Source organism: Schistocerca serialis, chromosome 12 (assembly GCF_023864345.2).
Source record: "Schistocerca serialis cubense isolate TAMUIC-IGC-003099 chromosome 12, iqSchSeri2.2, whole genome shotgun sequence".
Classification (NCBI taxonomy): domain Eukaryota; kingdom Metazoa; phylum Arthropoda; class Insecta; order Orthoptera; family Acrididae; genus Schistocerca; species Schistocerca serialis.
The window spans coordinates 163,090,881-163,118,616 of record NC_064649.1 but is presented as its reverse complement, the minus strand read 5'-3'; the positions used below and the strand labels follow the sequence as shown (position 1 = coordinate 163,118,616).

At 39.6% G+C, this 27,736-nt stretch overlaps 1 protein-coding gene across 1 annotated transcript in view; it reads left to right on the top strand.

The window, feature by feature from the left end:
• LOC126428019 (transcriptional activator cubitus interruptus) overlaps window positions 1–27,736 on the top strand; it is a gene marked incomplete at its 5' end in the record, with an annotated part of 197,882 nt that overhangs the window by 143,540 nt on the left and 26,606 nt on the right. The window contains 5 exons of the mRNA XM_050089899.1: window positions 4,058–4,207; window positions 15,206–15,370; window positions 19,152–19,406; window positions 19,511–19,687; window positions 27,032–27,206. Coding sequence (XP_049945856.1) covers window positions 4,058–4,207; window positions 15,206–15,370; window positions 19,152–19,406; window positions 19,511–19,687; window positions 27,032–27,206 — 922 coding nt within the window. The remainder of the gene's footprint in view (window positions 1–4,057; window positions 4,208–15,205; window positions 15,371–19,151; window positions 19,407–19,510; window positions 19,688–27,031; window positions 27,207–27,736) is intronic.

Sequence of the window (27,736 nt, the reverse complement as noted above, 5' to 3'; positions counted from 1 at the left end):
GTGCGTACAAAGTCCCAATTTGTACACAGTCACATTGTTTTTACACAGTCCAATCTAGCCACCGCCACGAATGATGATGATGATGATGATGAAAATGAAATGATGAGGACAACACAAACACCCAAGGATAAATTCTAGTGTCCGATACCACCCGTCGGTTTTGACCAATGACGTCATAGGTAAGGCAAAGATGCTGCAATGAAGTATCTATGAATGGAACGGATCGTAGTCATAGTCAAACGAATGTAGCATGCCATAAAATAATACATTTAACGCGACTATTATTTGCGAGCGAATGTCAGTTAAACGAGTGGAAGATGACTGAAATAACTAAGAACACGAGAGCAATTACGAGTGGATATATTATATCATCCACACGTACTGCAAGAACGGCGTAAATAATGAACCGTCGAATATTTGGAATCGGTAACTGGAAGTAACCTATGCAGGAAGCCGTTTCTAGTTATCGATTCCAATACTGCTGTTTGTTGCGCAAAAATCTTAAGACATATGAGTCACAGTTATATTAGTCCTCGAAAAGACAATATTCCAGGTTTTAGTGCTTAAAAAATGATCTTGTTAGTGAACTACAGAATACGACTAGACTTTCAAGAAATGAAAATCTTTACGCACATTACTGCGCACGCAAGGAAATAAAACGCAAAAATGACCAAGCCTTGTAACCGATAACTATACTACACGAAAGTCACACAAGTACAGTAGCTCCAAATAACACTGAATAAAATCGATACAGCAGGAGTGACAGTAAAAATAAGAAAAGTGTAGCAGAAACATCGGTAAGGAAAACATAAAAGTGGCTACATAAAAAGAAACTTACCGCATATGAACTTCCAAAGGAGTCAAAGATCGAGGCTGACAAGAACGAAATAAGGACATAACAGAAAATAATAATGTTACAAGGTGAAACTGTAACGAAAGAAGCAAAATCCAGAAAACAAATGAAGAAAATAATAAAAAACTCAAACTGTCTCGCACGAATGAGGTGCCACCCAACTCAGTTCTTACCTACCACCCGCCCTCAATCAGAAACAAAATTTTAAAATAGTAAAAAAAATGAAACCACGAGTCAATGACATAAACCCTCCGGCAAAGAAACAGCGATACCCCTCGGCCCAACCATTGTAACCAGAAAATATTAAAAGGACAGAAAAACTTCCCTCCAGAAAAACTAATAAAAGTAGAACTCGCAAAATACAGTAACATAAAAATCGCAACGCAAAACAAGAGGAAAGTATGAGAGCCACTAACACCTAACTAACAAAACGAGGCTTGTACATTTTACTGACAACTTTCATAAATGCAAGAAATAAACAATAACCTTTAGGAACACTCTTCCTTCAGCAGTATTCATCTAAATGGCCTTGCGAAACTGAAATCCTTCTCTTTTCCCGCCTGACAACAGATTTCACTGCCCCCCCAATACCCCTCGATAGTATTAGTACATGCCCCCGTCTTATAATCTTTAAACTGAATATTGTGATTCACGACCAAATGATGATAAGCCCTTTCACCCAACCCCTTGTACGAAGCAAACCCATCCGGCATGACTATAGAACCTTCTTCCACATATTCTTCTATTAAAGAGGTCAAAACTTCCTTTGTCCGATTTGGTACAACCCTAAATACAACACCAGCACAATCTCCTCCAGAAACTACTACTCCAAAAACCTAAAGCCCAACAACCTCGTGCCCCCTTTCGTACTTCCTCTTTCCAAAATGTGACTTATCTACTTCAATTATAACCCCTGCCCCCCCCCCCCCCCCCCAATGACCCTCTATACTTTATAAATTCCCCGCAGACTTCTCTACAAAATGAAAACCAGTCGACTACAGTGCTACAAGAAACCCCTGCTTCGTGCATGACAGATTTGCAGGAATATTCATAGCAAAAATAGTAGGTTATCATGATAATTACTTCTAAATTCAGCCTCGATCTTTCGAACCACGTCCCCCTGCGTATGGATCTCCATATGTTATTTTTTCTGCACCTCCACATGTATTCGTCGGAAGTTCGTGATGACGCAATCTTCATCAAAACCATATAATTTCCACAGACACTAAACTTGCAAAATTTAGCAATAACGCCCAATGATTGTAAAAATTTTATAGTTGATGTACGGTCACTTATTTTCTGAAGCAAAATTTTCGCAGTAAAAACAACCGACTCATCCATAACGAACAGTGTGCGAAATCAAGTCCTTATAAATCACTACTACTTATAAATGACGACTACTTTCATTAACAAAAGATGCTGAAACAAATTACGAAATCAAAACAAAACAATCTACACCGAAGTTTTAATATACGCGCGTTACGAGGAAATCCAGAGAAATCGTTTAACTTTCATTGCCAGCAATCTGTGGCACAAACAAAATAACGTAGCACATTACGTCATTGGTCAAAGCCGACGGGTGGTATCGGACACTAGAATTGACCCCATTCTCCAAAGATGTGCTGAAAACTAGTTACAGACTATAGTAAATTTTCCGAAAATAAAAAGTTAAACGTAAGTACTGGACAAAACTACACAAAACTGCAAATGCGAACCATGGTATTATGTATTTATTATTGTTTATCTCCTGTAGGACTTTTGAAGATGGGCATGTAATACTTGCACAAACAAAGTTGACACTCGGTGCGGTGGCTGTAAATGCCTTTACGGTCGCTCCCATCAGCCATCGCGCCCAGTGATGAATTCTTCTGGCGAAATGATGGGTACGAAATTCACTGAAACGTCGCGACAATACGACGCCACGACTCGGCTGATAACTCGAGAATTCATCAGTGGAACACGCCGAGAAAGACTGCAATCGCATATATCGCGTCGAGTGTCAACTTTATTTGCGCGCGTTAATACCGCACGGGTCGTTAATTTTTTTTTTTTTTTTAAGAAAAAAAAAGGTTGCCGTATTACAACAGCTTCATTGTGAGCACCTTATCCCTAAACTTAAAAAAATCATATTACGCAATTCTAAACAAACGAAAATGACCTACAGGTACCTCAAGAACTCGGAATGAGGTTCTGAAGTCCCTGGGCATCAATGGCTTCTCCAAGGAAGAAACATACTTCTAAAATGTAGAATGTTGGAAGGCACTGATGTAAAAAAAAGAGAGGACTATGCATTTTGAAATGAAGTTATATGAAACCATTATGTTTCAGATTTGATTTGCAGAAAGTGTAATGATGTCAGATACCATAATGAGGTAGATACAAGAGGGAAACATGTATTGTGACTGTGGTACGTGACAGCTAGTAAGTATTTAAAAAAATATCATAGTTCAACTGTTCAAGCTCTGCAGACAAACACTTCTTCTCAACAGGTTTCATTCTCGAGAACACCATCAGGCATCTTAAGGTAATTCAAAACAGTGTGTACGGCAATATTAAAAAATGTGGCATAAGAACATAAAATCTATCATAAATCACTGTTGTCGAGTAGTAAAATATATTACTTTGTCAATTATGAAATGTAGCAAATCTTAATTTTAAATATATAGTTCAGGCAAAACGTCATGTTCGGAAGCACTCTACGTATTTTCTTCCTGCATGTGGAGGAAACACTGGAACTAGAGAGCGTATGTAGGAGGAAGGCTAATTGTGTTCGGTACGGTTGACCGTGTAATACATTTTACTGCTTTACAACAGTAATTTGATAGATTTTATGCTGTTTGAAGTCACAGATTTTATGTCACCCTGTGAGTTTTCTTAAATGTATTCTTATGATACCTAATAATGGGGTCTGGAGACCAAAACCATATATAATGGAGAAGTATATATAATCAAATCTGGGCCCCCGACTGTAAGGTTTTTTAAGAAGAAGGAAATCCGATTGATTGAAAACTTAGTAAGTCGAGACAAAATTCTGAAAAATTACTTAACAAAGAGATGCACAAAGAAATGAACGTGTACGAGTCACCGATTTCATCACATTTCAAATGTTTAGCTTACAAAAGTAATAAACTAAGTGTAATTGTGCTACAGAAGTATCACACGCAACTACGCCCCACGTCTGTAATGCCGGCAATTTGTTCGCAGCACATCAACAACGATCACATCCACACGAACAAGAAGTCGTTCGTCTGTCGCTGGGAGGGCTGCTCGCGGGCCGAGAAGCCGTTCAAGGCGCAGTACATGCTGGTCGTCCACATGCGCCGGCACACCGGGGAGAAGCCGCACAAGTGTACGGTGAGTAGTGACCGACATGTGAAGTCGGCCACACCTTTCAAGTTGACACTTGTCAAATGCAGATGTATTTGTTAAGAGCACGTGCTTTCTGTATCTGCATCTGTACTTGGCAAACACAGTGAAGTGCGTGGTATATTTCATTGTACCAGTGATGGCTTCATGTTTTATTCTGAATGCAGTGGGTATTAACAGTTGCTTAAACACCTCTGTGTCTGCTGCAACTGTGTGAGTGATTGTAGCAGTTTTTAGAATTTTCCTAGAGTCATCACTTAGTGCAGTCCATGAAACACACTATGGGGGGGGGGGGGGGGGGGTGACGTAGATGCTGTGAAGGCGACAGCAAGCTGGTGTTACACATTTTTTTGTAAATACCACGATAGTCACAGATTGCAAATATCTGTTTATTCAGTTATTGATTTTCATCGTCTTCAGATTGGTCTAAATACAGAAATGTGCATATTTTACAAAAAAAAAAAAAAAAAAAAAAAAAAAAAAAAAAAAAAAAAAACCCAGAGGAAGCAGTTAAAATATGTTACCATAAGTGGCACTGTCACACGGATTAAAATCATGATAAAATAGTAACCACGTATATCCTGGAATGTGGTGTCATCACTTCTGTATTGTGCTACTGGCACCAGTGTTGTAACCACAGTACGCAAGCAACTACCTGGCATTACGGAATGTGTGTTGTTACTGTTCTGTCACGATTTTAATCCATGTGACAATGCTTTTTAGGGACTGAGACTGCCTTGATCCGTGGCTGTCAGGATGTCATGTGAGAAAAATGATAGTTGGGTTTTGCACGATTGATATTTTTGGAATCCGTGCCAGTTGGCCATTGTCAGCAATGTTAAAACTTATCGGTTTTCAGTTTAGATTGAATATCGTGGTTGTCAGAATCCTGCAATCCGACCCTTCTTGCTGAGGCATTCTGGGAAATTTCCTCTCCACCCTGTCTTTTTCTTATGCTGGCCATCTGTTGCTATTCCTCCTTCCAAGTCTCTAATTTTTCCCGAGGGCATGCAGCTTTACTGTATGATTACATGATGATGGCGTCCTCTTGGGTAAAATATTCCGGAGGTAAAATAGTCCCCCATTCGGATCTCCGGGCGGGGACTATTCAAGAGGATGTCGTTATCAGGAGAAAGAAAACTGGCGTTCTACGGATCGGAGCGTGGAATGTCAGATCCCTTAATCGGGCAGGTAGGTTAGAAAATTTAAAAAGGGAAATGGATAGGTTGAAGTTAGATATAGTGGGAATTAGTGAAGTTCGGTGGCAGGAGGAACAAGACTTCTGGTCAGGTGACTACAGGGTTATAAACACAAAATCAAATAGGGGTAATGCAGGAGTAGGTTTAATAATGAATAGGAAAATAGGAATGCGGGGTAAGCTACTACAAACAGCATAGTGAACACATTATTGTGGCCAAGATAGATACGAAGCCCACACCTTCTACAGTAGTTCAAGTTTATATGCCAACTAGCTCTGCAGATGACGAAGAAATTGAAGAAATGTATGATGAAATAAAAGAAATTATTCAGATTGTGAAGGGAGACAAAAATGTAATAGTCATGGGTGACTGGAATTCGAATGTAGGAAAAGGGACAGAAGGAAACATAGTAGGTGAATATGGATTGGGGGACAGAAATGAAAGAGGAAGCCGCCTGGTAGAATTTTGCACAGAGCACAACATAATCATAACTAACACTTGGTTTAAGAATCATGAAAGAAGATTGTATACATGGAAGAACCCTGGAGATACTAAAAGGTATCAGATAGATTATATAATGGTAAGACAGAGATTTAGGAACCAGGTTTTAAATTGTAAGACATTTCCAGGGGCAGATGTGGACTCTGACCACAATCTATTGGTTATGACCTGTAGATTAAAACTAAAGAAACTGCAAAAAGGTGGAAATTTAAGGAGATGGGACCTGGATAAACTAAAAGAACCAGAGGTTGTACAGAGATTCAAGGAGAGCATAAGGGAGCAATTGACAGGAATGGGGGAAATAAATACAGTAGAAGAAGAATGGGTAGCTTTGAGGGATGAAGTAGTGAAGGCAGCAGAGGATCAAGTAGGTAAAAAGACGAGGGCTAGTAGAAATCCTTGGGTAACAGAAGAAATATTGAATTTAATTGTTGAAAGGAGAAAATATAAAAATGCAGTAAGTGAAACAGGCAAAAAGGAATACAAACGTCTCAAAAATGAGATCGACAGGAAGTGCAAAATGGCTAAGCAGGGATGGCTAGAGGACAAATGTAAGGATGTAGAGGCCTATCTCACTAGGGGTAAGATAGATACCGCCTACAGGAAAATTAAAGAGACCTTTGGAGATAAGAGAACGACTTGTATGAATATCAAGAGCTCAGATGGAAACCCAGTTCTAAGCAAAGAAGGGAAAGTAGAAAGGTGGAAGGAATATATAGAGGGTCTATACAAGGGCGATGTACTTGAGGACAATATTATGGAAATGGAAGAGGATGTAGATGAAGATGAAATGGGAGATACGATACTGCGTGAAGAGTTTGACAGAGCACTGAAAGACCTGAGTCGAAACAAGTCCCCCGGAGTAGACAATATTCCATTGGAACTACTGACGGCCTTGGGAGAGCCAGTCCTGACAAAACTCTACCATCTGGTGAGCAAGATGTATGAAACAGGCGAAATACCCTCAGACTTCAAGAAGAATATAATAATTCCAGTCCCAAAGAAAGCAGGTGTTGACAGATGTGAAAATTACCGAACTATCAGCTTAATAAGTCACAGCTGCAAAATACTAACACGAATTCTTTACAGACGAATGGAAAAACTAGTAGAAGCCAACCTCGGGGAAGATCAGTTTGGATTCCGTAGAAACACTGGAACACGTGAGGCAATACTGACCTTACGACTTATCTTAGAAGAAAGATTAAGGAAAGGCAAACCTACGTTTCTAGCATTTGTAGACTTAGAGAAAGCTTTTGACAATGTTGACTGGAATACTCTCTTTCAAATTCTAAAGGTGGCAGGGGTAAAATACAGGGAGCGAAAGGCTATTTACAATTTGTACAGAAACCAGATGGCAGTTATAAGAGTCGAGGGACATGAAAGGGAAGCAGTGGTTGGGAAGGGAGTAAGACAGGGTTGTAGCCTGTCCCCGATGTTGTTCAATCTGTATATTGAGCAAGCAGTAAAGGAAACAAAAGAAAAATTCGGAGTAGGTATTAAAATTCATGGAGAAGAAATAAAAACTTTGAGGTTCGCTGATGACATTGTAATTCTGTCAGAGACAGCAAAGGACTTGGAAGAGCAGTTGAATGGAATGGACAGTGTCTTGAAAGGAGGATATAAGATGAACATCAACAAAAGCAAAACAAGGATAATGGAATGTAGTCTAATTAAGTCGGGTGATGCTAAGGGAATTAGATTAGGAAATGAGACACTTAAAGTAGTAAAGGAGTTTTGCTATTTGGGGAGCAAAATAACTGATGATGGTAGAAGTAGAGAGGATATAAAATGTAGGCTGGCAATGGCAAGGAAAGCATTTCTGAAGAAGAGAAATTTGTTAACATCCAGTATTGATTTAAGTGTCAGAAAGTCATTTCTGAAAGTATTCGTATGGAGTGTAGCCATGTATGGAAGTGAAACATGGACGATAAATAGTTTGGACAAGAAGAGAATAGAAGCTTTCGAAATGTGGTGCTACAGAAGAATGCTGAAGATTAGATGGGTAGATCACATAACTAATGAGGAAGTATTGAATAGGATTGGGGAGAAGAGAAGTTCGTGGCACAACTTGACCAGAAGAAGGGATCGGTTGGTAGGACATGTTCTGAGGCATCAAGGGATCACCAATTTAGTATTGGAGGGCAGCGTGGAGGGTAAAAATCGTAGGGGGAGACCAAGAGATGAATACACTAAGCAGATTCAGAAGGATGTAGGTTGCAGTAAGTACTGGGTGATGAAAAAGCTTGCACAGGATAGAGTAGCATGGAGAGCTGCATCAAACCAGTCTCAGGACTGAAGACCACAACAACAACAACAAGTCTCTAATGATCTTGAATTCTCACATTGTCTCAAGTGAGGTAAGTTTGCCACAAACTAGTGCCTTGGCGTTCTAATGAGCCCATAAGAATTTCAAAATTTGTTCTACAAGAAAATGTTGGCATGTTGTCTATGGTTGGTGAGAGGTCCAGACTATAGTTCAAACTACTCAGTGTATCATCATTTCTCATGTCATTTAGTCATGTATTGTGTCATCACTTAAGAGTTAAATTTTTACATAAACTATTGAAAAATCATACATTTTTGTTTCAAATAAACCAATAAAAATTGACAACTTCTCAACAACCAGTGAGTAACTGACAGACACTGCCCTCCATCGATGCTTATATGAATGAATAATTTGGATAAAGTTTCCACAAGTACAATTTTAACACATCCTTGTTTACAAGAAAGAAATAAAACTTCATAATGTTTTAAGTGCGATGTCTATTCTCCGTAAACAACACCTATCTGAATTAATAATTTTGTTAAACAGAAAAAAATTCCTGAATAAAATGTGTGATTTTGACACTCACTTGCAACCACGTGCAAGTTGCAGTTACGTAATTAACTATTTCAGTTTCCTACATTTCCTGATGTTTCGTTGCTAAAAGTTTTTATTTCAAACAAAGAAATGTCTTTAAAGTTATGTTAAATAGTGTTAATGTCCAAACTGTTTACATTGTGAATGGCTGACTTCGACATTTTTCAATGTTTTCTAGAAACTTCTGTTTTAAAATAGTATGTATTTTATACAAAAATGAATTTCTGTCTTCCTAGATTCGAATTTACTGCATTGGCCGAAGAAAAACATACACACAAAGTTTCAGTTTGTGCAGAATCATAACTGTGCATAAGATATGAGTTGATGAATTGTTGCAGATCATTAAATTACTTCAGATGATGTTAAATAATGATTAATCTGTTATCAAGTAGCAAAATTCATTTGCTTGTATTATTTGTATTAGTACAAGGGTGAATTTTTTATTTTATAAGTTCATTTAAGCTTTAGAAAAACTCATGCACATGGACTTACCATTCTACTTACTCTTTTGAAGAGGAAACACAATTTTCCCCAGTTGATAGGCAGTTTCTTGACCCCACGTTAGTAAAATGAATGTGGCTGTGACAGCAGCCAGTTGCACACGAATGCTTTGACAGCGGCATCGTTGTCAAATCTGTGTCATCTGACAGCTTCTTTTAAGGGTCCAAACAAATCAGAATCGCAGGGTGAAAAGTCCGGACAGTATCAGGATGTTCTAGTACGGTCCAGAATATTTTTGATTTTTTGTCGATTTTGGACAACACTGTGGCGTCAAGCATTGTCGTGAAGCACGTTCGTATCCCAGACTTTTCTGACAATAACCACACTTTCTTTGCTCCAAAAGTTGGCAGTGGTACGCAGCATTCACTGTGTGGCATTCATAGTGATAACTGATGGGAACAATTCCTTTAAAATCAAACAAGGCTGTTGCAAGAGCCTACTCCGTGTAGAGACCGTTTTCTGCTTTGACAGATGAAGATTTCTACTTTTTGTGCCATTTCGTGTAGCTTTTTTTTTCGATTGCAGGTCATAATGGTGCTCCCACATTTCAACGCAGCTCACAATTTGGTGCAAGAAATGTTCCCCTTCAGACTGGTGGCATGTCTTAGCATTTTGCACACCTTAAAAAAGCAAGATTTGTGATCTGCGCTGAGAAGATGAGGCATCCACCTTGCGGACACACTCCAAAATTGAAGATTGTCAATAATGACTGCCTGAGCACTATTGTAGCTTATGCTAACCTCATAGCAATGTCACCAACTCTTATTTGGTGATTGTCTTCAGTAAGCTGACGAACAGTGCAAATATCCTCCTCAGTCATGCTGATCCTCTAGCGACTTCGGTCCACTGCATTCTCGACTGTTTCTCGTCCTCGTAAAAACAGTTTGCGCCGTGCAAACACTCGGGTCTATCTCGGGGCACTGCCCTCGAGGTGTGCCGCAAGTCTTTTCAAAATTTCAGACTGTTGTACACCCTCTGTTGTGAGAAACTGGATTATAATGTGTTTTGGAACAGATGACGGCATGTCTTGTTCGGACATTGTGATTCCGCCTAAAGACGATGTCATAGTTGCTGAGAACGACCGGCGGAAACAAAAGTGATGAGCAGATATCGCGCCACTCTCAGTTTACAGAAATGCACATAAAATGAAAACTCGTAGCTTACATTTCATTCACCATCGTACGATACTTCGTGTTATGATTTTTGGTCTTCCTCGTGTGTTCTACTTACCCTATCACTACACTGGGTCTGGCAGTCTAGTGCCTGCAATCACAGGTGGTCGTGGGATTGAATTACAATTGGACTGTGGAAGTTTTCGGTCTGCCTTTAATCTGGTCCTCACTTCTCGGTGAGGTTAGGAGTCAATAGGAATGACACCTGGTACCAATTCTGTGTTAAATTGTCCGTCCCTGTGCCCATTTGGATAATTGGGGTAGACTCGGGACACACGAGTTGCCGAAGTAATGTGCAACTGAAAGACTTGACCCAGCTCGTCCATCCTCTCTCTTGTGTCGTCTGTTCGACTTGTTTGCCTTATAACTCTCTCTGCTCATCTTGCCCTGTCCGCATTGCTAATTTTTCCTGGGCAGTTTCTGAGTCTGGCACCTCTGGTAAGTGGCAGGGGGTGGGGGATGTACGTGACCTCATCACATTCTGCTTTCGGGGGCTTCCAGCCGATCCTAGATACAGCGCCTTGCCTGCCTTTCTTCCTATAGCCCCCGTTTCTTCTTTTTTGTCCATTACCTACCCTCTGTTGAGCTTTGGTAGACCTCGGGCTCTTCTTCCCCCGGGTTTTCCACGATAGGCCATCTCTAAGGTACAATCGTGTAGCTCTATCTGTTTGAGGAAAAAGGGACTGACGACCCAGTAGTTTGCTCCCTGTATCCAACCAACCAACCAACTTGCACCCAGCCATTGAGCCACACACAGTTATTGTTATCCATAACCATTATTTTAGCCCCGATTCTTTTTTGTTCCAGTTTGTGGTCGTTCAAGGCATCAAACTTTTTTCAGACTGTGCTACATATAAAAGTGTTCTGGAAGGTACATCAGTGTAATAAAAATTGCAGTGTGTCGCATATGTTACTAGAAAGTGTATCGGCTATTCCTGTGTGAATTTGGTGTCAGATAGTTCATTAATCAGCTGTCTCAATAAGTACCGACTGCCCGTCACAGCAGTGCAACAGGATGCAGCCAACTGTTTTCATGGCCGGCCCGAACGGCCGAGGTCGGACACGCGCGTCCTCACCGAAATGAGGGCCGTCTGCATGCGGCGAGGCCGCGGCTGCGAAGGTCGCCACGTGCCGCCTGCTACCGCTTGCCGGTCATGCGGGGTCTATTATGCTGAGGACGCTTTTACGACTGCTGCCTCCTGTTCGTAGAATCTCACTGCTGGCAGTGTGATCGCTGCTTCAGTGTCGTATACCCAGCTCATTCCAATTCTCTTGTCAGTGTGCTGATGCAACGGCACGACACGCCGCACTCTGTGTACATATGAATGACCATTTCTCCCTGGTGTTAATGGAACATTCTGAGACAGAAATAAAATAGTAATATGTCTGCCAAAGTCTGATGTAACCTCTTGATTAGCTCACACCAGTATTAGGAAGTGAATTGTTAATCTTTTCTGCATATTTGCAATTACTAACAGTTTCCCAACTAAATAGCTTAACAGTGTGTGTGTGTGTGTGTGTGTGTGTGTGTGTGTGTGGAAAAAAACTCATCACTAATTAAAAAGGAAATGAAAATAAGTAATGAAACAAAGAATAAAAATGAATGTGTAACATTGCTACTAATGTGGATTTCTCCTGCTGTCCTGCAGTTTGCAACCACCTCAGTATGTCTTAAAGTTTTTCCTGCACCAATTGGGAAAATAACTTATACTTAACAGTCACATGGGCATTTCCTGCAAATATTACACATATGTACATGGACAGTAAAAATCAGAGGTTCACATTAGTAACTCTTGCAATAGAAATGAAATGAAATTCACAGCTGGGAAACTTTAAATATTGTTTGCTACAAGGTATAGTGTTTTTCACATTCCTGTTGTTTGCCTGCATAAATGATTTACATAGGACATTAGAGGGCCTTTCAAAATTGTGAGGTTTCATGATAGCATAAGAATATTGATAAAAGGCCCAAATACATCCGTACAAATTGCAGCCACGAAAATAAACAGGTGTACAACTGGTTCAGAGCCAGTACCTTAAACCTTGAACTTGAAAAAGCCCATCTTATGCAATTCCAAAGAAATATCATTTACAGGTCTTGCGAGCGGAGTTCAGTGAACGTTTGATGTACGAGGTTCCACACTATAAATAGAAATAATTTCCATATGGACTATGCTTCCCTTTCTAGTGTTCAGAAGGAGTTTTATGCTCTGGAACACAAGGTTTCTGACAAGTTGCCAGCAGACAGTAAAATGACACCTCATTAGCCACAACTGCAATTTGTGAGAGCACCTCACTCGAGAATGAACATTTTGATTAACTAACTTTTGTACTATGCATTCTGAGTTTGCCATACAACTGATAGCATTCTGTGTAACATTAAAATGATTTCCTTAAAGTACCACATAAAAAGAACTGAGTACTGTAGCTGTTTTTGAATGGATTAGCACCAGTGATAAGTTGTTGTTTGTACACTGTAGAGAAGTAGCTGGCAGTGCTAGCTTCTGGCTGTTAATGTAGAACTTCAAACAGTGTAAAGACCAGGATGGAATAACAACAGTACTACGAAGAGGATAAATTACTACTCACCGTGTAGAGCAAATGTTGAGCCGCAGACTGACACAGTGAAAAGAGTGCTATACATTTAAGGTTTTTGCCCGAAAGGCCTTCTTACGAAATAAAAAGACTATCGTACAACCCTCGTACACGTGACCACAGTCACTGGCTGCTGAGATTGAGCAATCTTTTTGTTGTGCCTGTCTACGACTCGACGTCTGCTCCGTATTGTGTGCATCAGTCTATTTCTTCATAATATAAAACTTCACTCATTCCATGTTCTGGGGGACTCTGTATTGTGTTTGGATTTACAGAACTTGATGTGTGAATGAGGGAATGAAGAATGTATTATGTAATATGACTAGCCATCTGCTTAGTGTGTGGCTCAAAGCAAAATAGTCCTGTACGGATTTCATTCGTATGAAACATTTAATATTGTAATTACGGTTACTTGTCCAGTCATCTAGTTACTTGGCAGAATATCGTGTCGTCACAACTTATTGCAGGTGAACGCAGTACCCTGTTACTAGCTACTTGTGTATTTATGTAAACAAAAATTGCAATGACATATGCTACTGTGCAACAGACACAACATTTTGCTGATCACACTGTGTTTCTACACTACTTGTTCACTTAGACTGACACATTTACTTATTGTGGTCATTGTCACTAGCATACCACAGCACACATTTCCTTTTCAAGTGATATGTGGAATATGCTTCCAGTAATGTACTGAAATTCATTCTAGCCATTGTACGTCATAAACAGTCAAACATCTGATACGGATATTGTATTGTTTAAATGCAGCTGCAACCTGCAGCGTATAAAATGCTCCTCTTAAATTGTTTCTGACTGTAGTTCATTTTCAACTATCCCATTCATCGTGCTAGAGTGTTTCCATCTTCAAAGATGATAAATATGTAATTTTTCTGTGCCTAGATAATTTACTCATCTTATGAAAACTTGAACGTGACTGTATAAAGTGTAAATATAGTCCCAGCTCAACTCCACCATTTGTAAAGCTCATTCTCAACTACTGAATTTAGTCTGGTTTCAACTGTAGTTACAGTTTACTCCAAAATACCAAGCTCGGTGCAATATACAGGGCTATTACAAATGATTGAAGCGATTTCATGAATTCACTGTAGCTCCATTCATTGACATATGGTCACGACACACTACAGATACGTAGAAAAACTCATAAAGTTTTGTTCGGCTGAAGCCGCACTTCAGGTTCTGCCGCCAGAGCGCTCGAGAGCGCAGTGAGACAAAATGGCGACAGGAGCCGAGAAAGCGTATGTCGTGCTTGAAATGCACTCACATCAGTCAGTCATAACAGAACAACGACACTTCAGGACGAAGTTAACAAAAATCCACCAACTGCTAACTCCATTCGGCGATGGTATGCGCAGTTTAAAGCTTCTGGATGCCTCTGAAAGGGGAAATCAACAGGTCGGCCTGCAGTGAGCGAAGAAACGGTTGAACGCGTGCGGGCAAGTTTCACGCATAGTGATGTGAAAGATTCAGTGTTTAAACCTCCTCTACCAAGAAACGTGCCAGAACTGCGAGCTCGCATCAACGATGCTTTCGAACTCATTGATGGGGACATGCTGCGCCGAGTGTTGGAGGAATTTGATTACCGGCTTGATGTCTGCCGAATCACTAAAGGGGCACATATCGAACATTTGCCTAAAAAAACTTTTTGAGTTTTTGTATGTGTGTGCAAAGCATTGTGAAAATATCTCAAATAATAAAGTTATTGTAGAGCTGTGAATTCAATCATTTGTAATAACCCTGTATTTAAAATTGTTCAAGAACAGTAAACACAACATAAATTTTATGTACTTTTTTGGATCAGTGCTCTCAATATTGTTGATTCTAGTCATTCAGTTAGGTGCCTGGATTTTTTAGAATTAACTTCAACATCCAATTTTAATACTATTACCATTTATTCACATTTTCATTAGAAACTGTATTATTGCATTCTAGCAAATCTTTCTACTCGTAATTGCTCAGCCACACCATACGCCTTACACCAAAGAAATTACACCAAAGGCACAACTGCGATCTCAGTATTAACAAAGTAGTTCATTCCTATGTAGTGTGTTGTTTCTAGAACAGTGTATTGTGTTGTCTATTAATCAGTAAGGCCGTAAAACTGACAAGTTTAATTACAAAAGGGGACGCTTTTGTGCAGTTCGAAGGTTGCATCAAGGCGTACTCGCGGTTGGAGAACCTCAAGACGCACTTACGCTCACACACAGGGGAGAAGCCGTACACTTGTGAGTACCCCGGCTGCAGCAAGGCTTTCAGCAATGCCTCGGACCGTGCAAAGCACCAGAACCGCACACACTCCACCGAGGTAAGCAGTGCTGCGTGCTGGGTCTGCTTTCTAGCTCGTTTGCTGTGGCTCACGAGTAACTCTGAATTATATCTTTGTGTTTTTCCAAACATTTGCTAGTTTCATTGATACAAATTTCTCTTCCTAGAGTAATGAATCCATTCTCAAATGCTTTTATCAGGGAATAGAGGTAATCGTTTTATCTGCCAGTGTCAAATTTCCCAATAGTTTTGATAACTGATCGCATAAGAAACAGTGTATTTTGGAAAAATCTTTATTGCAGCTAATTGTTTAAAGTTAAAATTTTTGCAGTACGCAGATACAGATATAAAACCCACCAAAGACGGCCCTTTAGCTTTGCAAACTTGCAAATTGACACCGTGTCTGCTCGCTTCAGTTCTGCCAGCCGATCGCCAAACAGAATACGTAACATTATGCAAATGTATTTCTCGTGGTACGACAGAACACTCGGAGGATGTTTACGCCGATATTTCCTCTGTAATATTTTTACTATTTTGTCGAATGGAGTGTACGGTGAAAACTCAATCTGTAGTGTATACTAGGACAGTGTCGGCTGAGAAAACCGAGCAGGGAAGGTGGACTGTTTTGCACGTTTGTGAAGCTAAGCTAAAATGCTGTATTTGTACTTACTAGTAAACCCCCGAGTATTTGAAAAATCGAACACTTGCATATAAAACAGCTTCAGATTTCTGATTACTTTAGAAATGAGTTAATGTTTTAAATACTCGACTGTAATGACGCAGGTGACAAAAATTTTAGGAAAGTGTCGAAATCGTGCGTAAAGCATTTTGGAAGTTGCCGAGTGCTCACATTACGAAATACTGAACGAATATAGTCTGGGTAATCGGCACTCCATTTTAATCAAAAAGTAGTTTCTCACGCTTCTCAGTGTCTGTGCCACCATATCTCCTGAAGTGCTTGTCATATAATGATACAATTTTGCAGGTATATGTGGATTCTGTCTGCAAACTATGTTGCAAATACAGTTGGTAGTAAAGAAATTATAAATTAGAATGTCATGCCTGTTGTTGAAGATGTATTACATGAACAGCAAAAACTATAAACTTCATTCCTTTCACCACTGCTTTAGGTATGGCAGTGAGGAAAATGTTTCATAACGGTTTGGCATTATGTGTAAAATTTGTTGTAAGTTGTAAGTGCTTTCACTCTTAAACAGTGGATGAATATAATCCAAATATTTGCATGCTGTCAGCCATGCTGCCTTAAGACAAACACACAGCTTCCAGTTGTAATACCTGGAAAAGAATAAATTAGAGATGACCTGTTGAGTTGCAGACAGGCACAATGAAAGGGCTGTTACATATTAAAGCTTTTGGCCAAAGCCTTATTCAGCAAAGGAAACACACACACACACAGTCCCACAAGCAAGCGCATTCCGTGCACGTGTGACCGCTACCACCGGGACTACTTACTTAAAAGCAGTGAATGCACTCACAGAAAACATTTCTTTTATGATGCAGTGACTTCAGTTAACCATTTTTCCCACCTTGTTCATGTAAACATTCATTGAAAGTTTCCATTAAGAAATTAGTTCGGCCAATACAGAGCACAGCCTTATGTTTAAATGTTCAATAACGCTTTCAAACAAAAGGTGTTAAAGTTTTACGTAATTCCAAACATATCATCTCGTGTAAACAAGTCTAATTAGCACTCATTTTCTTTTCATGCATTAAGGGGCATGACAGGTGGTAAGTACTGCTCGCTCTCACTAATTAATATCATTATTATCTCATGTGTTTTGGACATAGTAGGAAGTATAGAAAAAATTGTATTCTCTCTCTCTCTCTCTCTCCCCATCCACCCCCCCCCCCCCCCTTTCTCTGCATTTATAATGAGTCTTTATTTGTGAAGTATTGTGACTAAATTAAGTCAACATTTTATAATATAATTTTAATTTACTCCATATCCAAGCATAATTATGTGTTTTTTCCTGTGGTGTCCACGTAAAGAACAATTAATAAATTTTTAAAAAATAGCACTATTTTTGTAACTTCATAACCGCATTGTGTGGAGAGACAAAAACACTGTTGTCTTAAGATTCTGGTCTCGTATTCAAACGTAATCGAGTGAGATGCTTAAAATTGATTTTTTCCAGGGCCTCATAACATTAGCTACAAATAGTTAGGTCTCAGTTAAATGTTCCTTTTCAGTTCATTTTAAAATGCTTGACCCCCTTATTGGCAGTAGTGTTAAAACGTACATGTTTCTTTTTGGCATCTGTTCTTTAGTAATTTCTTTTCTAAACTACAAGTAGTCATTTTTTGAGCTGGTAGCGATAAATATTAGGTGTTTTGTGGTCATTCTGAAATGCTAGCATAGAAAACTGAATACCCAAAATATATCTAGGAAAGACCTGAGCAGAGTTCTGCAATGCATAGTAAATAAAAAAATTCATTTATGTGTTTTAATGTAATTACCCATTGTTTCATCCTCTAATTACTGAATTCTAAAATATTGTGAAAAATTTAATGTGGCAGGTGGTTTTGTTGGCAAAACATCCCAATACATTGCGATAAAAAGGATATCGTCACAATAATAATTAAAATATATACTTAACTTGCTTGATGAATAAATGAGTCCAGGGATCTTTATTGAAAGAATTTACTTGACTCATAATTTATAAAATCTTTACATTTATTTATTCCACGTTTGTCAAGTCAATGATGTTTAGTTCTTTTTAAAACTTGTGATTACAATTTAATAAACAAGTAATTTAACTACAAAATTCACTTGAGACTTCAAACTAATATAATTGCAATGCTGAATTATTGTCAGTCTCTCTCTCTCTCTCTCTCTCTCTCTCTCTCCTCAATTTAACATATTTCTTACTTACATAATTTTGCGTTCTTGGTGATTTTTGTTTTAAAGTCTAATGCATATTTCTGTGGCTTCGATAGCATTTCTGAACTTAAAAAACTCACATCAAATCAAACTATTTATTCAAAACTACAAAATACTGTCACAGAAAAGGCAGAGGATTGAAATTAGACAGTTTTTGGGCCTTAGCACTAAAGAAAGCAAATAATACAACATTTCACCTCTGCAACCCTCCTAACACACATCGGCACGGATCTGCGAGTTTAGGTAACGGTCTGGTGACATCGTAAACATAGTGAATACATATAAACAGTTTGACTTGCTGAGGTTACGTTAGAAACTGATGACATCTCCAGCATTAGGAGATGAATTTTATGCACAGAAATATGCCTCCGGCAGTGACCTAATTCCCATAAAACCGAAACCACCGAGGACAGTAAGTAGTATGTTCAACTTTTCAGTTAACACAACTTTCATAAAACTGACTTATGTATAGGAAAGTATCACAAATTACATGACATTAACAAAGTGCTGCTTTGCATTTGCTTATTATTGATTAAAATTATAAGCCTCTTAACTGAACTGAATTGTGTGTATAATCAACCACGACCACAGAAAAATAATCAGAATTGAAGAATACCACTGCAAAACTAAAAAGACAATGTAGAAATTAAAAGGCAAATTACAACTATGAAATATACAAGTACATTGTGCTCTGTGGATCTTGTGTGTATTGTATTCTGTATTTGTTGTAGTTATCTTATTCTCCAATACTGCACAATGTTGGCATTACATTACAGTACACTTTAAAATGTTATCTCTGTAGTTCATACCACAGATTTGCAAATGAAAATAAGTTTTTTGTGTAGGCTGTACTACACTTTTTCCAGTAAAATGTACCGAATGGAACTCCTGACAACAGAACTCTCTCACGACTTTGCAGAAGCCGTACGTGTGCAAAGCCCCAGGTTGTTCCAAGAGGTACACCGACCCCAGCTCGCTGCGCAAGCACGTCAAGACGGTGCACGGTGCCGAGTTCTACGCCAACAAAAAGCACAAGGGCTCGGACGGGGGCGGCAGCGCCGACGACGGGGGCGGCCCGGGGGGCGCGGACTTGGCAGGCGGCAGTCCTCGCAGCGAGGGGGTGCTCAGCAGCGGCAAGACGCCCAGCCTGTCCAGCCCCAGCGTCAAGTCCGAGGTGGGTGCGAGCGGCAGTATACGGAGTGCGGCACTCTCTCCCTTGCTCCGATTTGAATCTGCTCGTCGTGCAGGCGGAGGAGTAAGTTTTCTGATTTCTATTAGGAGGCGAGTTCACCTGTGGGCCAGCACGGCAGCCCACCGAGTGTGACACAGCACGCGATCTGCGGGGGCGGGGAAGGCGGCGGCGGGGTCCAGGATGACGCCCTCGTGGCGGACTCTGGCCACGCTCTGCTCACCGCTGCCGAGGAGTGGGCGGAGGAGGCTGTCGATGAAATCGATGTGAGTCGAGTTCTTCACTTCGTCGACAGATACGAAGAAAGTAAATTGGAAAAAGAAAACACTACGTGGCAAACACTCGTACCATCTAACACAGCCACACATCGATCGAGACGCGTCCGACACGTGGCTAAGAAAAGGCAGTATATACAGTGAGACAGAAGGATTCGTGATTTCAATACAAGATCAAACAATTAACACCAGATATTACAGCAAGCATATTATTAAAGATCCCAATACCACAACAGATAAATGCAGACTTTGCAAACAACAAATAGAAACAGTAAATCACATCACAAGTGGATGTACAATACTAGCAAATACAGAATACACCAGAAGACATGACAATGTAGCAAAAATAATACATCAACAACTTGCCGTACGTCATAAACTAATAAAACAGCACATTCCCACATACAAGTATGCACCACAAAATGTACTGGAGAATGATGAATACAAATTATACTGGAACAGAACCATTATAACAGATAAAACAGCACCACATAACAAACCTGACATCATACTCACCAATAAAAAGAAAAAATTAACACAAGTAATCAAAATATCCATACCCAATACAGCAAATATACAGAAGAAAACAGGAGAAAAAATTGAAAACTACATCAAACTGGCTGAGGAAGTCAAGGACATGTGGCATCAGGATAAAGTTGACATTATACCAATTATACTATCAACTACAGGAGTCATACCACACAATATCCACCAGTACATCAACGCAATAGAGCTACATTCAAATGTATATATACAACTACAGAAATCTGTAATTATTGATACATGTCCAATTACCCGAAAGTTCCTAAATGCAATGTAACATAAACCGTACAGTTAAAAGGAAGTCACGCTTGATCAAGGTCCACGTCACTTTCCATTTTTAACCAGACATAACGTCTGGGAAAGAAAAGAAATAATAATAATAATAATAATTTCTATAGTAATATTAACAATGAAAATTTTCAAACAAAACGTAATTATACCAAAAAAATTTACACAGTTAGCTGAATGTTCTCAAGCCAATGTCACACAGGTGCAGCACATACAATTTATGTATGTAATTTACATGGATATATATGTGTGTTTCTCCTAACATCTGATAAGAGAATCTGTGTCCATTAGCTTTGAACGGCAATTTATTATGGTCCTTTAACACTTCACCACCATCTCTGTACTGGTACCACGGATCGCCGTATTTTATACTCTGACACCATCTGAACCTGTTCATTCGAGATTAGACACTGTGCCACGGTCCCCCACTGATATCTGCCATGATGCAATTAATATTTAATGTACTAAATTCTACCATTGTAAGGAGCAAAATGGTTTTTTTTTTTTTTTTTTTTCATAAACCTTACTGCATTCTGTGATAGGCTGATTGGTACAGCAACCAGTTTCCCTTTAGATGGTTGTTACCATCATTCTGACTAACAGCATTGCTTTGATAGCCTTTCATAGATCTGAGGAAACCATAACCAGGCAAAATACATTATTTGTAATAAAAGTAACTTTTCAGTCATGACTATCTCTTTATATAAGAATGTATTTTGTTTCATGAAATTGAGGCAAATAAAGTATTAAAAAACTGTAAACAATTTTCAATAGAGAGTTAATTCTCATCCACCCAGCAAATGTGAAAAATTTATATGTGGAGCGCCATTGAATTGTGTTGTACAAAGATGGTGTAACTTACCAAACGAAAGCATTAGTTTGTTGATAGAGACACTAACAAACACAAACACACACACAAGATTCAAGCTTTCGCAACCGATGGTTGCTTCATCAGGATAGAGGGAAGGAGAGGGAAAGACGAAAGGATGTGGGTTTTAAGGGAGAGGGTAAGGAGTCATTCCAATCCCGGGAGCAGAAAGACTTACCTGTCCCTTCTTCCCCCCAAGGTAAATCTTTCCGCTCCCGGGATAGGAGTGACTCCTTACCCTCTCCCTTAAAACCCACACACATCCTTTCATCTTTCCCTCTCCTTCCCTCTTTCCTGATGAAGCAACTATGGGTTGCGAAAGCTTGAATTTTGTGTGTGTGTTTGTGTTTGTTAGTGTGTCTATCAACAAACCAACGCTTTCGTTTGGTAAGTTACATCATCTTTGTTTTTAGATATATTTTTCCCACGTGGAATGTTTCCCTCTATTATTTATTTATTTATTTTATTTTTTTTTATTTTTATTTTTTTTTACTAAATAGTGGCAGTGCACACGGATGAGATTCACTACAACTTGTTTCTGATGGTGACGGTGACATAGGGCATCACCAACTTGCTGTTAACATCTCATTATGAGCTCTAGAAAATTATGTAACTACAATACATGTGAAATGCCTGATTGTATCTTTTTAATAGATGCTTTTACATGCTACCCCATCAAAACATATCCAAAATTAATGTCTTTAAGAAAATTGTATATGAGGTGAATTTAATGTAATTTTTTACATTCTTGGTTAAGAGTCATCTCTGGTGCAGGATCAACAGATCTTGCATTTAGTAATTCCAGATAACTGAACATTATCTGCTTTGCACTTTTTGCTTTATTGTTTGCAGATGTAAGACACACTGAGTCGATAGTAAAAATCAGTCAGATAACAAGTGCCAATTATTTTGCAATGTTTTTTTCATAATTCTTCAATTCTTAAGTAGTTCAATCTCAAAGACATTGAATTCAACTAGCACACCAAAATTAGTTTGTTGCATGTTGGTAAAAAAAATTCATTAAACCTCAATTAATGTAATAGGAGATTTAGTAATTCATGATTCTGTGAAACTGCAGCCTTTACTTATTCTCTTTAGATCATCAGTTACACATGTACACCATCTTCGATGGCACCTTCTCCCCTTATTCCTTCAACAACAATACCTATTAGTAATTACCTTTGGGATTCTGCACCAGTAAAGAAACACTAACTACTTTTAATGTATTGTTATCCTTGGAAGCAGTATTTCGGTTAATTTCTTGATGCTAATTTATAAAATACAGGGCGTACATAAAGTCCGGGAACACATTCAATTATTGATTGCACAAGAACTGAACATTGTACAGATGTCATACATATTGCATTTTGAAGAGAAACTCTGAAAGTTATTATTTACAAACATTCGATTTCCGAACCACGAGTGACCCGGCAGACGCCAGTACGGTAATCGAATTCTTGCCGTACCCGTCCCAGTACAGCATCGTCGACTGTGGCATTCGCTTGCCATATTCTCTCCCGGAGCTCTGCTACATCGTGTGGTAGAGGCGGTACACACACCAGAACCTTAGTGTGTCCCCACAGAAAAGAGTCACAAGGAGTGAGATCTGGTGATGAGGGAGGCCATTTCACGAAACAGCTGTCCCCTTCTGTAGCACGGCCACGTTTACGACTAGCGCTGACTATCGGAAAATTACCAAACTACGCTGTGGCAGTATACGTGAAAAAAAAAACTTTCAGGGTTTCTCTTCAAAATGCCATATGTATATCTGTACAGTATTTGGTTCTTGTGTGATAAATAATGGAAAGTGTTCCCGGATTTTATGTACACCGTGTATAAATACAAAACAAAATACTATTTTGTAGTAATAATAATTAACAGTACTTAGGTCAGTGAGACACTTAGGTATTCATTACTATAAGTACTAAATCGTATGTATCAATGTTTTTACATGAATTCCTGCTTGCCCTATGTCAAGTGTCAACAGTGCCTATTAAATTTTTTTGTATGCTACCTGTAAATTTCAGGAAAAAACACACACACACACACACACACACACACACACACACACACACACACACACACACACACACAAAAAATACAAGAAAACGTACAGAATTTATAAAAGTCATGGACAAATTTGCATGACACTCATTAGCCTTGTAACCACCCCACTACCAATATATCTGAATGAATTTACAATTTTTATTTCTATTTGCCTGTTGTTTCTTTACAGCCCTGGGTGGCTTAGTGGTAAAGTGCCAGACTACAAATCAAAGGTCTCAAGTTCAGTCCTCGGTCAATTGTAGGAGGTTTTTCTTTCATTCATGGCTTCTCTCTCCTGCGGCAATGTTTGTCACGTGAAAAGTGCCAAGTTGCACTGAGGCTCGGAATCCCTGTTAAACCGTAGACTGGCTGGGAATGCCTATTCAAAGTCAGAAGAAGGCAACAGCCTACCACCTCTGACGAGATCACGCATACCGAAGCGCTGTTTAACTTTTTACCTTACTGCTTCACTAGTGAAACTCAGACCACAGCATAAATTAAGTAAAAACGGTAGAAAAAAGGTAACAAATTTGTGGAATTTTACTTAGCAGCTTGTAACATACCCTGTCATATTAATATGACCACCTGTTAGAATCCTGAAAACCACCTTTCGCAGAGCGGACCACTGCGAGACGTGCACGAAGAGAGTGAATTGGTTTAAATCTGGGGAATTAGGTGGCCAGGGGAGTACAGAAGTACGCTAGGAACTGTGTGGCACATTGCATTGTCCTGCACGTAGGATACGCATACTTGTGTCGATCCCTTGTGCCTTTCAGGATGACGAGATTACCAGGGAACACCGTGAACACATTCCTCAGCGTGTAATGCCTCCTCTTGCGGCGGTGCGGTTCTTTCCATCCCTTTACAACATACCTGCACCTACCTGTGAACATTGTATCAGCATATCATCAGTAGGGAAGCCGAGTAAAACCTACGGTACTTTCGACGTGAACCATGCTGCAATTAAAGTCACTAATCTACGTTTTGGGGGAAAGTTTTCACACGAAATGAAAGGTTGGAAGTTTTGTCCTCAGATAATATATTCTGAAACTTAGGTAAACAAGTATCACTGCGAAGCCCGTGCTAGTCTTAACACAGTCACTCACAATCCCTTTCACTCAAGTTAGCAAGTTTATGGTATTGCATTTCCCGAAAACATAATAGCTACGAAAATATGGATCATTTTTGATTGAGAATCCTCGCCAAATATTAAGTCTGTTGGTACCAAATGCAGTCACACATTTTAGACACCAACCTGCTCAATATGCCACATGGAATATATGTCTTTTCTCATCACAAAATTCCCTTAAAAATTCTGAAATTTCTACATGCCCATCGGAAGAATTATGCCGTCACTTTACCACACTTTTGATATATGAAACACTGCTAGACCGGCAACTTATCGTTTCCATCGGAACTACTACTACACACGTCCGAACTGTTTCATGGCTAGGCTCCCACTCCTCTCTAGAATACCCTACCAGCAGAGAAAGGCGCGCGACGAATACTGCTTTACCATTGGTCAGTTTACTCAACAGCCAATACCGAAACAACATTCTCCTGCGTAAATCTGCGCTTTTCATCAATAACCAATCGCAAAATAGTAAACCTAATGACTGCACTTTATACCGACGTAATTATCTAATATGCTGAAGTTTTGCTTATGGATAAAGTTATTTACTATTGTTATTTATACCTGAATTAACTTTCTATTTACCATAAACTTACTTTACAAATCTATTTTACAAAAATCCCCTTTGTCCACATCCATCTTCGAAATGTTACCATAATAAATCCTACTACACAATTCGTTAAACAATTATCTTCATATTAACATTAAACCACACTCATGCATCATTCATACTGCTAAAACACATTTACAATATTTTACATACACAAAAAGACATAATTACACTTTATGAAAATACTAGAACAGTTTATTAAAAACATTATATTACTTTAGTGCACTCTAGTGGGCACAATCACAGTCCCCTATCCAACATTGTCCTCTATCGGCTGATACATAAACTACGTGCGCGTCCAGTCTCGCGTCACCATCTGTCACTATCCAGCTCTGACACACATCTCCCACTTAACCGCCTCCAAGGGAGGATCATTATAAGGCACTACGCCTCACTCTTCTCACCGAACCATTTTCACGATTGTTACATGGCCGTACACACTGACAGCCGTCTGTCCGACGGAGCATAAAATGCGATTCATCTGAGAAGGCCACCTGTCGGTTCTCAGTGGACATCCCGTTGCGGTATTGGCACGCAAATTCCAGCCTTCACCGTCAATGAACAGCAGTCATCACGGGTGCACGAAACGGGCGCCAGCTGTGGAGGCCCGTACGCGGCAACATTCACCGAACGGGTGCCGAGCAGACCCTGTCGGTAGTTCCTCGGTTCGTCTCGGTGGTCAGTTACTCGACAGTTGCACGACTGTTCACCAGTACTTATCTCTGCGGCTGCTGTTCGCCCCTGTCATCTGTAGCCCGTGTTGCCTCTGTGCTGCCATTCTGCCATACATGGTATACTTCAACTGTGGTGGCATGCAGACAGTTTGCAAACTTAGCCGTTTCGGAAATTCTTCCACCCTCGGTACGAAAGCCGATGATCGTGCCCTTTGGGACATCAGATAGATCCCTCCGTTTGCGCATCGTGACTACGACTGCATTGTTTTCCGTGTTCCCCCACCCTTAATACCCTCCCCTCACTTATGTGAGCGGTTATTGCCCACTGATGTCAAACGTAGTTGGCGGTCTCATTAAGGACTGTGTAGATCCACTATCACACCGACAATATGCGAGTCCAAATCTGTTTGCTGCATCTACCGTTGCCCTGTATGTAAATCGGTGGGACATAAATTTGGCACTCTAATAAAAGTGATGTGTCTCGTACTTCCAATTTTGATTATAGTTTAATGAGATCCTAATATATTTTCACAAAACCTTTACAAACAGATATGAAATTGACTTCTGTGCTAAAGCATAAAGAATCGAACTATGACTGTTTGATTAACTCTTAATGGCTGACTTGTTGGACACAGCTCTCATACTGTACATAAAAATCTCTCTGTGTGAGATATATAAAACATAATGAAAATTACACACATTAACTTATAATTAAAAATAATGCTGATATATTGTTGTGTATTGTTCCTGATTATTGCTTATTGTTCGTAATGTTTTGTCAAGAGCTGTGTCGGACATTTTTAGAGGTGCTCCCGGTACTGCAGAGTTGTGGCGAGTTGGCGATACTGCGAGTGCCTCTGAAAGTGTCCGAGGCAGCTGCGAGTGAAATGTCGGCGACAGTAAAGTTTAATGGACCGTGACCGTACGACCCGTAAGCTTCACTAGCGACTAAAACATTCTACATCTTTGTGTGTTCCCCACTTTGTGATGAGGAAAGGTGCTATTGACTCTCCATTTGTGGCTAATGTTGTAGTTTATAAGGTCTTTATTAAATGTAGTTGTACGGAAGATAATTAGCTCTCAACTTAACGGACTGGAGATTAATATTAGTAAATAAAGATCACTCTGAAATGAGATTGCCAGCCCACTGGAAATGGCGTATATCTTTTTTCAGCTGCCACCGGTATCGGTGGGCCTGCAGGTGACGGTAGGAGGAGACGGAGTCGGTGGCAGCGGCGGCGGCGGCGGCGGTGGTCTCGGCTCGACGGTGCATTCTGCCCGCAGCAGACTCGAGTCCCGCATGCACGCCAAGGGCGTTCCTGCACTCCCCACACTGGCTGGGGTCGGCAGTAAGTTTCTTGCCTCGTTTACACTTCCTTTCTGCATCTTGCAAGTAACTAATTTTGTACGCAAATTTTTAATTTTCCGGTAAAACGGTTCCGATTAATTTCGTACGCATTACTGGATGAAATGTGACAGGCTGCCGGTGCCGTTCTGAAATATTTTATTTGTAGTCCGTTCACACTACTAAAATCCTTGCTAATGTGTGGGCCAACTGTCATGTCTTACATGCTAGTCTAGACAGAACAGTTGTTAATAAATTTCACCAAAGGTGTCACATTAAAGATATTCGGGTATCTCAACATTAATGTTTACATATAGTTAAAAAACTGACTTAAGTTAGTTACGTTTTTTTGTTATTCTAGAAATGCTGTAGTGATTAATGATGATGATGATGAAGGTGTTAATGATAATTCCAAATGTATTTTGGTAATGAAACATCCCAATAGTACAAACTACATAAAGAAATGATCAAATCTGTGCAATACTCTTGAATTAAGATGATTTGGGTCTAGACTGAGTTCATAAATGCATTTCA